General features: G+C 47.7%; 1 protein-coding gene across 1 annotated transcript in view; it reads right to left on the bottom strand.

Moving 5' to 3' along the window:
• Positions 1–14188, bottom strand: part of ABCC4 (ATP binding cassette subfamily C member 4) — a 247642-nt gene that overhangs the window by 164410 nt on the left and 69044 nt on the right. The window contains exons 5-8 of the mRNA XM_059377795.1: positions 9979–10068; positions 7887–8050; positions 6500–6625; positions 5299–5548 (exon numbers count right to left, since the gene is read on the bottom strand). Coding sequence (XP_059233778.1) covers positions 5299–5548; positions 6500–6625; positions 7887–8050; positions 9979–10068 — 630 coding nt within the window. The remainder of the gene's footprint in view (positions 1–5298; positions 5549–6499; positions 6626–7886; positions 8051–9978; positions 10069–14188) is intronic.

Here is a 14188-nt window from a genome sequence, read left to right on the forward strand (position 1 = left end):
TAACAAGGCAACAAGCAGAAGGTTACAGATATTATAAATCTTGTCGAGACAGAAGAGAATTCCAATTTTATAGCATAAGCATATTACCAAGGTATAAAATTCAATATTCAGCAGATGCATATTAGAATAGCAATCCCTCTCCCACCTCCAAGAGAAGAAAAACTACGCACATACTGAGAAAGTAAATCTATTGAGCATTTGTCCAGAAATAATAGGTCTGAGTGGAGAAAGAAGTCACAGTTTCCCAGCAGTTAAACAAGACTCTCCATTCAACACATGAACGCCTTGTACAGGGGCCAGCAGCGCTGGGCGGATTTTTCTCCAGGACTCAGGCTGATGAGAACGCTGACTTTAAATTGCCATTAACAGCCATGAAGCCCATACCCGGAACAGGTCATGCGAGAAAGTGTCAGACGTCAGAACTCAAGCCAGAAAGATTGACTTCGGAGTGGCTGGTGGGCAGAAAGCCTAAGCAGCTTTATGAACAATATCACCTCCGAGACACACTTTACTGGATGTAGACGTCATCGAGACTCCCAGTGCTTTGAAGTGAAGACAAGATCTTTTATAATCCTATTGGACCTGTTCAATGTCAGTAAGAGAAAAATAGAAGGAACTTCTTGGGCCTCTAACCTCATAATAAATCCCTCATTTTCAGTACGTGGGAAAAAGGAAATGGAAAAGTCTGGGTAGAAAAGATGACAGTGCACTCTACAGCCCACCTGAGGCCTTGCCCCAGGGCTGTGGACCATAGCGCCAGCTTCAAGGGGTGAAGGTCTGCTGGATTTAGTTCCTGCAACTGCCAAATGCGACCGTCCAGGGAACTGTGCTGGGGGGCCCACCCAGCCCACCAAGTCCAGGCTGTTAGAGACAGAGTCAGAGCTCCCGTGTGCCCCTCAAGCTTCTGACCCCACGAGCCAGACCTTGCCCAGTCCTGACACACACCACCACCCCACCACCCCCCCACCACCCCTACCCCCCCCACCCCCGTGAACGGACTCAGCATAACTTTGCTTGCTCTCCTGCTGCCATGGTTACCTCTCCCTGCACATTAACACATCTAAGTGACAGGAAGAAGAGTGAACACCGGATTGATTGATTCTGTTACCTCTGTCAGGTACCCAAAGTCAAGACATGCTCCTGGAGGGCTCTCCCATCAGGCCCTGTCTACAGCAGCCCAACCCAAACCACGTCATTCCCTCCTGGACTGCATTAGCTTCTCGAAGCACCTTCCGGCTCTGCCCTGGGTCCCCACCCCCACGTCCTCTGCTCTAGTCCCCAGGCTACAGCCGAAGTGAGCTTCATGGTGCCTGGAGGCTGCCGTTGCCCCGGCTCGGGCCACCAGCGCTCTATTCTGCAGCCTCCGACACTTCTGCTTCCTCAGACACGCGGATCTCCTTTCTGGTGTGCCAAGCCCTCTTTAGGAGCTCTTGCCACCTAACCACCAAACCCCAAAAATGTAAACTTTCAGCCTCCTACCTACCCCTAACCCTTGCCCCTCTCCCACCCCCTGCAAACCTCCAACACAGGTCACTCTCCAGGTCACTCCTTCAGCCTTCCCAGGATGCTTACCTCCAAAATTACAGCAGCCTGTCTGCAGAGAACCTCCGACTTTCCCTTTCAAAGACGGATGACACAAAGCACACGTGAACAGTGAGGGTCATCGTTTGCGTACCTATGAGCCTCCACTTAATGATACATAAGTACCAAGCAGGAAGGACCTCTGCGCACTATCACCGAATACATGCAGCTGGCACAGCCCCAGGCCTAGGGCAGGTGCTCAGTTATCCTGTGGAGTGACTCGATGAATTCCAAATGTGCCCCCAAAAGGTCCAGCATAAACAAAGACTAGTGTTAGTTTCTCCTCCCAACTGACTTTAGTCTTGCCATGACGTGACGGCCCCAACTCCCTAAAAACCTTCTGCAAGGTCTCTTTCGTGCTACACTATTTTATGCACCACATGATCCATCAGAGAATGAAAGTTACCGCTTTCCACGAAAACCACACTCAGTTGCTGGATATCCGCAGAATGTCAGAGACGTGGCAGAGCTGCACACTTCCTACAGTGGCGCATTTTCGGAGCATGAGCCATCTGTGAGGTGCACAAAGACGAACACGGCTCCGCAGCCACTCCTCAGAAGTCTAGAGTTCACTGAGGAAACGACTTCCACAAACAGATGGCTTCCAGACACACAGTAAGTGAACCCAGAGTCATATCTGGGGAGATCCGGCGGGTGTGGCAGTTAATTTTCTGTGTCAACTTGGCTAAGACAGAGTCCCCAGACATTTGCGCAAACACATCTGGATGTTACAGTGAAAGTACTTTTACAGATGAGACTAACTTTAAATAAATTACTCTCCATCGTGGTGGGTGGGCCTCGCTCAATCAGTTGAAGACCTCAAGAAGAAAGAAAAGACTAACCTCCAAAGAGGAGGGAATTCTGTCTGCAGACAGCCTTCTGACTCAAGAAGCACTCTAAAGCCACATGGTTTTGGGGCGCCTGGGTGGCTCAGTGGGTTAAAGCCGCTACCTTCAGCTCAGGTCATGATCCCAGGGTCCTGGGATTAAGCCCTGCATGGGGCTCTCTGCTCAGCAGGGAGCCTGCTTCCCCCTCTCACTCTCTGCCTGCCTCTCTGCCTACTTGTACTGTCTGTCTGTCTGTCAAATAAATAAATAAATAAATCTTTAAAAAAAAAAATTAAAGTCACATGGTTTTAATCTTCCTTTATTTCACAATGGCCAAACTAATGTTACTGACCAAGTAAGACTGGTGTTTCCATCTGCAAGGCCCAAGAGCCAGCCCAGGAGCTGGGCCAGCGGAGTCTACATGGACTATGTCCCACTCAGATCCATCAAGTCCACAGGTGCACACACAGAACAGGGGAGACGCAGATCTTTGCGTGCTCTAGCTAAAGACCCCTTCCGAGGTCCACTGTCCCAGGAATGCCCACTCCAGTCTGCTTCCTCACTGCATTTCTCTGGCTTCCAGTACAGCCTGGGTCCCCTCACACCTCTGCTGGTCCCAGTCCTCCCCTATAACTGCTGCTTCAGTCCATGCAGTATTTATCTGACGTCCATGATGGGCCCAGCATGGGCCATGAACTATGCACAAGAACGATCAGATACGGTCTGCTGTCCAGGGCCTTAGTATAGGCCTGGGGACAGAATCACCCACTTGACCTGCAACTGAGCAGTGGGGGCACCGGCCCTGTACATAAATACGGAAGTGTGAGATCAGCATAATGAACAGTGCGGGGGGGGGGGGGGGAAAGACCCCCCCCCCCATGCACATGAATGTGGCCTATCACCGACACAAGCACCCCCCCAACCGCCACCACCAGAGTGGAGGGTTGGGCACCAGGAAACACAGAGTGCAGCCGGTAGAGCCTTAAACGCAGAGTTTACAATCTGGATTCTGCAGGAACCGCTGGGGGCCTCTTCAGAATGAGACTTGATGAAAACCACACGGAAGGAAATACTCCACATGCCAGAAGGCACTGGGAAGGCAACTGTAGGCAACGGACGGACAGGTAAGAAAGCAGGGTCTGGGGAAACTCCCCGCATGCCCACTGGCTCAACTCCTGCAGGAGGCCCTCCTTACCCATCCAGTGGGGAGGCCAAGCACTGAGGTCTGGAGGCAAGGAGCTCGGGGGCCCGGACCACAGCAGGCACCAGCCGCAGGGGTGACAACGGCAAAATTACAGCAAAACTCACAGCCCACTGACAGCAGGCATCTGGAGAAGTTCGACATACGCTTAGAACATCGCCGAGGCCGAAGTTGTGTTCGTGCTCTTTCAAGATGCAAAAGTTACATAAAAGAAACGTTCTTGAGGGGCGCCTGGGGGACTCAGGTGGTTAAGCATCTGCCTTCGGGCTCAGGTCATGATGCCAGGGTCCTGAGATCGAGTCCTGCAACAGGCTCAGAGGGGAGTCTGCTTCTCCCTGTCCCGAATAAATAATTTTTTTAAAAATATCTTTAATAAAATAAATAAGTTTTATTGAAATACATGGGTCACTACTTAAAAGTTGCGGGAAGGCCCTGTCGGAAAGAATGGGAAACTTAGGGACCAGAATGGACCCCCGTAAGACTGATCTCTCTCCTGGGTAATATTTTTTTTATAGGAAGGAAACTTCATCAGAAGAAGATCTCAACTTTTATGACAAAACTGTTCTGAAAAAGGGGAGGGGAGGGGAGGGGAGGAAGGGAAATTAAGCCCAGAGCCATCAAGCTTCACTAGGGATGTACTACGACATAGCCAGCACTGTGGAGGAACAGGAGAACCAGATTTATTTGTAAAGCCCAGGTACTCAGGTTCATGCCCTGGCCCTGCTCACAGAGCTAATTTATCTCCATGTTCGACCTCTTCACAAACATTGAGCACCTACCATGTGTGGGGCCACATCTTAGTGATGTATGTTATTGCCCTGAGCCATGCAGGGACAGCTAATTTGGAAAAGGAGGTAGTGGGTATGGGGCAGGGGGGGCGGGGGGAGGGCAGATTTGGAAGCTCTTCCCAGAAATGGGCTGAGACCGGCAGAAAGTGAAAGGAGAGCCACAGGCATTCTCAGAAACCACGCACCCGGCATCTGCAGAGGCAGGAACCCACCTTTCACCAGGAAGAAGTACGTGTAGCAGAGGCCATTCCCCTTCCCAAGGAGCGGGGCCCGTCTGCAAGCTCCCTCCTCCTCTGCCCAGAAAGGACTCCTCTTCCAGCCCCTCCCCAGACTGCCACCAGTCGCCACCCAGTCACTGGAGACGGCCCAAGGGATGAGATCTGCTTGTGCATTTCCTCCTGCGTCAGACGTTTCCCTCACCCTGCTGTTCCCCGCTGCACCCCCGAGCCCCGGGCCGGTGCTGTTTCTCCTGCCGCCCGCCGATGAGCAGCAAATTCGTTATCTGTGGTGCATGCCACCTGGGACGATGGGGAGGGGAATACAGGCCACATTCCGGGACAACTGCGGGCTTCGATGGCGAGACAGTTAAATTTCACCTAACTGCAACACGATGACACCAAATTCAAAGCAGGCCTTCTGCTTAAATCCATTTATGACTTGAAAGGGTTGTTTGTTGGGGCGCCTGGGTGGCTCGGTCCGTTAAGCCTTCGGCTCTGGTCATGATCCCAGGGTCCTGGGAAGGAGCCCCGCGTCGGGCTCGCTGCTCGGCAGGCAGCCTGCTTGTCCCTCTGCCCCTCCCCCCAACTTGTGCTCTCTCACTTTCTCTCCCAAACTAATAAATAAAAGTCTTTAAAACAATACCAAAAAAAAAAATAGATAAAAAAGTCGTTTGTCACCAGACCTTGATCCTTTGGATGCTGATGACCGCCTCGGACACCTTCTCAATGGCCGCGGGGAAGAAGAGGGTGACGGTCAACCGCACAGCGCCATACAGCGACACGGCCACGAACACGTGGCTCGCTGTGATCACGTTGCCAAGGAGCACATAGGTGGTGAAAGTCACGAAAATGATGATTTTGCTTGCAACGAAAAATGACGCCAAATTCATTCCTCTGAGGTAGGAACTGCTCAGAATCTTGGAAATTTCCTTCCTGGAAAAGAGAGTTTACAAGGAAGCATCAACATCCAAGTCGTGGACTCAAGTGCCTTTTGCATGTGGCCCCTTTCCAGGGAGGGGCAGGGATTTAGACAAACCGTTCCTCACGTTATGGAAATAATCCTACAGCACATGGCCCGGGGCCGACCCCAACAAGAGGACCACATAGTCATCACCACATCGCTCATCTGAATAAACGGAGGCTTCATGTCACGTGTTAATATCCTGGGTCGGTCGGACCAGGTATGAACATTCAGTCCACAAGCGCGCGTCCATGCCTGTCCTGGGCTGGGCTTCTTGCTGACGGCAGACAGACACGTGGTCTGTCTCCTTTAGGAGCTTAGGAACTCAGAGGAGAAGAGAATAAGCAACCCAAAGATATGTGCATGAGACAGGAGAGTGCATCCAAAGGTACAAAGTAGATGGTAGAGACATGCGCTGACACAGACATACCGTGCGCGGAAGGGCCAAACTCCCCAAATATTGACATCAAAGACTAAAAACAATTCCACAGACCTAAAGCAAAACAAGGCGTAATAGTATTTCCATGGCTCTGTTTCTCTGTTTGGCATGAATAACACTGCTGTACACAGTCTGGCCCAGTCTGTACAAACTTCCCACTTGTGCTACGTTAACATAAAAACATAAACTATAGCTTCCATGTAAATGTCATACTTGCAAATGCTACCAGCATTGCTCATTTGGGATTTAGAGACTTAAGAAACATCTGGAATTTCATTTTTGTAGTAGAAACAGCACAGGCACTCTCCTTCCTTTAGGACAGTAAATGGAAAGGCAGGTTAATGTGGTTTACGGCGCAAGGCGGGGTGGACGGCGTTGGGAGTTCACATTCTAAAGGTTAAACACCCGAAGACCCCTCAAATATTTCCGTGGAGGCAGGAGACAGAAAGTACAAAAACAGGCTCCAACAGACACAGAAACTTACCGTCTCAAGTGGGTGATAAGGTCTGCAAATGACTTCTCCCAAGCATACATTTTTATTATTCTTATGCCAGTTATAACCTCATTCATGGTCCTGATCCTGACGTCTGTGAAGGCTGCGGTCTTACTCCTAAGGGGACAGACAAGAGAGATGAGCCACAGCCCCACTTCCCTTATCAGCAGCGGCCACAGCCTGAGAACCAGGGATCCAACGATGCCCTACAATGCCTTTGCTCAGACAACTCAGGCAGCTCCTACTCAAAACACAGATGGAGAAAGACTTCAATGAGGAAGTCCACAAAGTCCATCCCAATTCAAGAAGTAACTTGGAGAATTTGCAGTAGGGGCTAAGAAAGGCACAGGAAAGAGAGTCAGATACAAACTGTCAGCTCCAGGAGGTCATGGTTGGGTAGGGGAGGCAGAAAGGCCCCGGGATCGAACAATAATACCATTGGCTGCAGTGTAAAACGTGGGAACAAAGTGCCAGGGCACAGAGAAAAAAGGGGTTGTCAATTCTACTGGGCAAAGGAGAGAACAGGAGAAGCTTCCGAGTTCTAGGAGCGCCGCAATGGGGCCCCAAGAACACAGAACATTTCTCCCTGGCAAAGAGAGTGAAGCCAGTTCCCCACTGAGAAAACACCGTGAGCAGAGACACAGCAGAGAGAACTGGCCGCACTTCACATGGCATTATCATCGCACACCTGACCACCTTGACAGTGACCCACTTCTAACCATCTGGGACCATCACCTTCTCTACCACATACTCCGCTAGGACTGTGGGACACTGACAGACAAAAATCGGGGTGGACCTGGCCCTTGGGGAGCTTGTAATTTAATGGACACATTGAATTAAAAACAAGACACACGCCTGCACACCTGAAAACAAGCATCACAAAAACAGACACGGCCAGACCCAGGTCTTGAAAGAGACGTTTAAATTGTACTCGTATTTGATACATGTTTAAATAATGTCATCGTATATAAATTCTGCTGGAAGACAGTACTTAGGAGGGACAGTGCCTGAAAAGCTATCCAGGAGGAGATGGCGGATGCCTTCACCCTTCCGGCTTCAAGACTGACCCTCAGCTGAAGGCTGGAACCTTCCCCGGGCGAAGCCTGCTCAGTGTGCAGAGAAAGCCCCTGGGATGGACAATAATACCATTGGCTGCAGTGTAAAAAGTGGGAACAAAGTGCCAGGGCGCAGAGATTAAAGGGGCTGTCAATTCTACTGGGCAAAGGAGAGAACAGGAGAAGCTTCCGAGTTCTAGGAGCTTTCTTCAACAGAAAGAAGAGATCAGTGAAGCCTTTTTGTTTGTGATCGGAAGCACAGGGCAAGGCATGGATATGGACAAACACACATGCCCTGTTTTTTAAACCAGTGCTTCTCTTACCGGAATGATGAAAACAACTTCCCGATGCAGCTTTGCAAGGGCAGAAGGATGATGAGGACTGCGATCCCAGCAAGACAGGATATTCCGATTTCCATCCAGAGCAAGGCAGTCACTGCGATCGCCTGCAGTGGCCCTGCCCACAGAAAGTGCAAGAATATTGTCACCTTAAAAGAAAAAAAGGCAATGCGTTCTTAGGACAACATGAGCACAAAACCAGGAAGGACCCAGTACAGAAGCCATCTGCTCTGAGAGGACAGACAGGAACCTACACAGAAATGATCATGGGGGGCTTTAAACTCACTGGAGCAAAAATCCAAGTACCCAGATGAAGCTGTTCCAAAACACCAGAGAGCAGGCTTCATGGACATCCAGGGAGAACCAGACTAGACCAAAGCATCGGAAGAAAGACCTCAATTCTATCTGCCCCCTGCGTGGGCTCAGGGTTCCCCCAAACTTCCTCCCCTGGGCTCCCCAGTAGCTTGCAAAAGTCTGTATTATGGAACCTGCCATACTCTTGAGTAATTACTTGATATTTACCTCCCTGTTAGGTTGTGGCTTCTCCAGGGAGGAAACTAAGTCTTATTCATCCCTGAAACTAAGATTAGTTCATGTTTGATGAATGAATAATTAGAAGTGGTGTAGAGCAATACAACTCGGACCAGTAGCTACACTGCCCTGGATAGTACGGTATATTCACAAGGTAAGTACAAATGGACTGTGGCAGGGTAGAAAAGAATAGGTCATTTATGCCTAGGAATTACCCATTGGGCATTCTTTTTTTTAATCAACGTCTTTGTGGGGTACCTAGGTGGCTCAGCTGGTTGAGCGTCTGACTCTTGGTTTCAGCTCAGGTCATGATGTCAGGGTCATGGGATCAAGCCCCACATCTGGCTCTGCACTCAGCATGGAGTCTGCTTGCCCCTCTCCCTCTGCTTCTCCCCCCTGCTCATGCTCCTGTGCTCTCTCTCACAAGCTCACTCTTTCTCTCAAATAAATAAATAAAATCTTTTTTAAAAAACGAGGCACGTGGGTAGGTCAGGAGGTCAAGCATCTGACTCTTGATTTTGGTTCAGGTCATGATCTCAGGGGCATGAGAGATGGAGCCCCACATCGGGCTCTGTGCTCAGCAAGGGGCCTGCTTGAGATTCTCTCTCTCCCTCTCACTCTGCCTCTCTCCCCACTCATGCCGTCTCCCTAAAATAAATAAGTAAATAAAATCTTTTGTAGGGAGGGTACTTTCTATGTAGCGGGCACTCTTGGGGTCACAGAACAATCCCTGCCCACCAGGAGGTCATTCTATGGAGAAGAGAGGTCATGATAGGGAGGAGGAGAAAGGATCCAGGCAGCAGCACCGACCAAGTGTGCTCAGAAGGGCCACTCCTGAAGGACTATGGGACATTTCCCCAGGCTAGGTAAGAACACTGCTGTCTGCGTGTATATGACTGAAGTACGCTGTAAACGCATTCCGAAAACAAAACTCTTCTCTACCGGACAACACATGCTATTATGAGTTGAACACAGAAGAAATGAGAATTGGATAGAAAGTATCCTCATCTCAGGGTACCTGGGGGGCCTCAGTGCGTTAACTGTCTGCCTTCAGTTCGGGTCACAGTTCGGAGTCCTGGGATTGGCCCCCGCATCGGGCTCTGCTTCTCCCTCTCCCTCTGCAGCCCACTCTGCCCACTGGTGCACACTCTCTCTCCCTCTCTCTCTCTCTCTCTAATAAATATCTAAAATCTTTTAAAAATAGGGCACCTGGGTGGTTCAGTGGGTTAAGCCTCTGCCTTCAGCTCAGGTCATGATCTCAGGGTCCTGGGATCAAGCCCCTCATCGGGAATCTCGGCTCAGCGGGGAGCCTGCTTTCCCCCCTGCCCCTCTGCCTACTTGTGATCTCTCTCTGTGTCAAATAAATAAAATCTTTAAATAAATAAATAAATAAAAATTTTAGAAATAAAATTTTTTTTAAAAAGTATCCTCATCTTCTGTCCTCAAAAGAAGTCTGGCCTACACCAACAACTGGCACCTGAAATTCCAAGTAGTTAAACCAAGGAAGAGGGTGGGAATGCAGAAGGCTTCCTGGGGGGCAGCTGACCTGGTCGAACTTGTTCACGTCATTGGACAGCAGATTGACGATCTGGCCGGTGGTCGTCTTCCCCATGGCCACGTTACTGAGGCGAAGCGCCTGAAACAGAAGAGGGGAACGGAGACTTACGTTGCTGCAGGGACATCAAGCCACACTTGGGAAAAGAGCAAAGTGGAGTGTGTTCTGACGGGACCTTGAGTGATGTCAGGAGAGCAAGGTGTCCTGCGAGAGCGGGGCTCTGGGGACCTGCGTTCAGCCTTCCTCCCCTCCATGGGGTGGCAGCCGCATCCCACAAGGAACAAAGGGAGCAAGAGGAGGCACGAGGCAACTCTCTCGCCCCGGTTTTTGATGAATTTGGACACGCTGAAAGTATAAAAAGATATATACTTGGGTGTCAACTCACGTAATTTTGAGCCACACTCTGTGAGTGGAGAGGCTGTCTATGGACAAAAGCTAGGGGACAGACTATATCTGGAATCAGTCATTATCTCTACATGTGATGTCATGCAAACACTCTGGGTCTGAAGTTTCCTGTGTGAATGGAAATAACCCGGCACTACCTAGACGGAGCTCGGGGTTCCTAGGAGTGGGACACCTGTCATCCACCAGGAGCAGGACACCAGGTGACTGAGGAGTGCTTGTTTCCCTTTTAGAAATGGGACAAGATAAGAACAAGCAGCTGTAACTCAAGTGGGACCTGGACAAGTGGTCCCAGCACAGGGAGCTGGGGACAGTTTCCACAGAGTAGCACTGTGGGCAGGCCAGACCCTGCATGATGAAGAGGAGAAACCCTATGGGAAGAAGGGAAGAGCACTGTGGCCGGAAGGAACAGCACGCAGAGCCAGGGAAGGGACACACAGAAGCAGTTAAACCATGAACACCTGAAATCTGGCTGGAAAGGTAGAATGAAAGCGGCTCATGTCTGGAAAACAAAATGGAACAATAAACGTCTTTTTTACATTTGAGTGAGAAACTCAACTTTAGGAAGACTGAACTGTAGAAGTGACTGGCCGGGAGATGCTCCGAAGAAGGGGAGACGAGGGCCGCCTCGTGACGTAGTCCAGGTGAAAGGTAACAGGACGTGCACTAGGAATGCGTGAAGGGAAAAGAAGAGCCAGACACCCATGAAGACACTCTGAAAAGTACGAAGTGCCACACAAGTGTAAATAAATCAGTCACAAAAAAAGAAAAATACAACCCTCTCCCGACTAGGGAGAAAAAAAGAAAGAAACGTCCCTCCAGGAAAAGAAAGAAACTTTAGAGTGCCTTCATTACTGAAAGCTATTCTGAAAATATTTTTAAAGCCAAGTTTACATACAAATACAGGTGAATCCTGCATGCAGAAAAAGCACTGTCGAAGTAGATATCTGATAACGAATTAGAACAATGACAATAAGACAGAATGGCACACAAAACTGATTCTAAAACTGATCATTTTCAAAAAACAAAAACAAAACCTCAAGACAAGTGCACCCATCTCTTATCGTCACTCACAGAGAGTCACTGCTGCTGGCAGTGAGAACCAGAGGGTAAGATGGCACAGGTGACAATCTGTATAAAGGGCCACTCTCAGTGGACCATCGGGACATCTTGTCATTCAGTCACAGCTGAGACTGAGGACAGAAAGGGTGACTCTGGAAGAAACGCTCACCTAGGTTAACAGCAGCATAGCCGCCAACACAGAAATGAATCATCTGGCAAAAGAAAATCAGGCATACTCTAGCTAGGCCAAAAAAAAAAAAAAAAAAAAAAACCCATGGGGTGTCCTTCTTGTTATTAATGAGGAAGACAGAGCTTACAAGCCAACTGTCAGACTTCTGCTTCCACCAGGAAAGAACAGTCAGCACTGGACTGGCCCTCAACTGTTAAGACTGTAAAGCTGGACCAAAGAGACGAAGCAGCTTTTCGGGCATTGGCCACCAGGCGGCAAAAGACCAGAAGCCTTCAGAGCCCTGTATCTCACCCTGGCTTTCTGCCCAGGCACACTTTTGGACCAAGTAGAACAGCAGTTTCACTGAGCCAAGGAGGAAGAGCTACCTGTTCCAAGTTGCAGAAATGTCCGGAATTTGCAAGCCTAAGTGGCAGAAGGGAAGGTCCCAAAAGTTTTCACAGGGAGTTAGCAAGGGGGGTTAGCACCCATTGCGGGCTCAAGAGAGATTCCAGAGGTCATGTGAGGAGACACAGAGTTCCCACTCAACAAGAATAAAGAGATCTTCACAAACACCTCAGACACTCTATTTAAAGACCAGGAGGGCCATGACTTAGTAATAAAGATCATACTCTAGAGTAAGAGCCATGCCCCTTAAGACCGAGTTTAAGATGGAAATATCTGCCATAGACAGATACACAGACACATAGAATAGGAAGGTAGGTAGTAACATAGGTAGATAGATCTGTTCCTGACAGAACCAATCTGCCAGGAATTGTTCATAAGAACAAAACGCAATACAGTTTAGTCAAAACCCCCTATAATATTAACCCTCATAACATCCAACACAGTAAACAATTATTAAACATACAAAGAAGAAAATGTGACCCATGATCAAAGACAGAGAATAGAGGCAATAAAAGTAGACCCTAAGATGATCTAGATTTTGGAATTATTAGATGAGAGCTATAAAATCATTATACAAATATGTCCAAGGAGTTAAAGAAAGATATGGTTATAACAACTGAACTGGAATGAGTAATTTTAGGAGAACAATGAACACTACCAAGAGGAACCAAATGGAAATTCTAGAACTTAAAAGTACAATATGAAAAAATCCACTAGATAACTTTAGAAGCAGAAAAATTCCATTGATCTGTTCCCAAATTCATCAAGTCTTTTAGATTACCATCTGAATAACAGAAGAGAGAGAGAGAAATTGAAGGGGGAAAAAAAGAGCATAAGGGTTCAGTGGGACAATAACAAAGACTGAAACACACATGAAAGTGGATTCCTGGAAGAAAACGACAAAATAGGGAAGAAAAAAATATGTGAAGAAATAATGTCTGAAATTTTTCCAAGGCTGGTAGAAAATATTAAATTACATACTGAAGAATCTTAGCAAACACCAGGAAATATCAAAACAAAGACTTTTCCTAGGGCACATCAGACTCAGACTGAAGAAAACCAAAAAACCAAGAAAAAGAACACTTTACACATAAGGGAACAATACAACTGAGGGCTGACATCAGAAACCTTGGAAACAAGACAGTGGAACATCTAGCGAGAGTTAAGAGAAAAGAAAGAATAACTGAATTCTATAACCAACACAAATGTGCTTCAAATGACGATGGTGAATTTAAGACATCTTCAGATATACAAAGTCTGAGAATTTATCACCAAACTAAACTTTAAGATATTATAAAAGAAATTCTTCAGGGGCACCTGGGTGCCTCAATTGTTTAAGCATCTGCCTTCAGCTCACGTCATGACCCAGGGGTCCTGGGATCAAGTCCCACATCAGGTTCCCTGCTCCACGGGGAACCTGCTTCTCCGTCTCCTCTCTTTCCCTCTGCCCCCACCCCATGCTCGCTCTCTCTCAAATAAATAAAGTCTTTTAAAAAAATAAATTTCATTCAGTCAAAAGGATCTGGTACCAGATGAAAACTCAAGATGTACAATAAGGAATAAGGAGAAACCCAAATGACAAATATGTAGCTAAACATAAAAGATTACAAATTTCCTTTTAATCTCTTTGAAAGACAAATGGCTGCTTATTGCAAAAAATGGTCACACTGCATGGTGTAGATGTGAATGATTACGAGACCACAATGAATGAGGAAGGGTAATAGAATTTTACGCTTGTACATTTCTTACATTTTTGTGTAAAATAGTCCAATATTAAGATTAAACAGACTATAGTAAGTTAAGATGCCTATTTGGATCTCTAAGTCAACACTAAAAACACACAAAGAGAGAGATACTGCTAAAAATCCAATAATGGAATCAAAATGGAATACTAAAAAATTTCTGATAAACCCCCAAAAAAGTCAGGAAGATGAAAAAAAAAAAAAAAACAGATGAAACAAATAGAAAATAAATAGCAAAGTGAAAAGCTGAAGCCCAATCACATCAGTATTTACACCAAATGTAATACATTAATACTATAAGCCAGAGACTGTCACAAAGAATTAATAAAAAACCCAAATTGCAGGGGCCCCTGGGTGGCTCAGTGGGTTAAGGCCTCTGCCTTCTGCTCAGGTCATGATCCCAAGGTCACGATCCCAGGGT

This window comes from Mustela nigripes, chromosome 15 (genome assembly GCF_022355385.1).
Source record: "Mustela nigripes isolate SB6536 chromosome 15, MUSNIG.SB6536, whole genome shotgun sequence".
Taxonomy (NCBI): Eukaryota; Metazoa; Chordata; class Mammalia; order Carnivora; family Mustelidae; genus Mustela; species Mustela nigripes.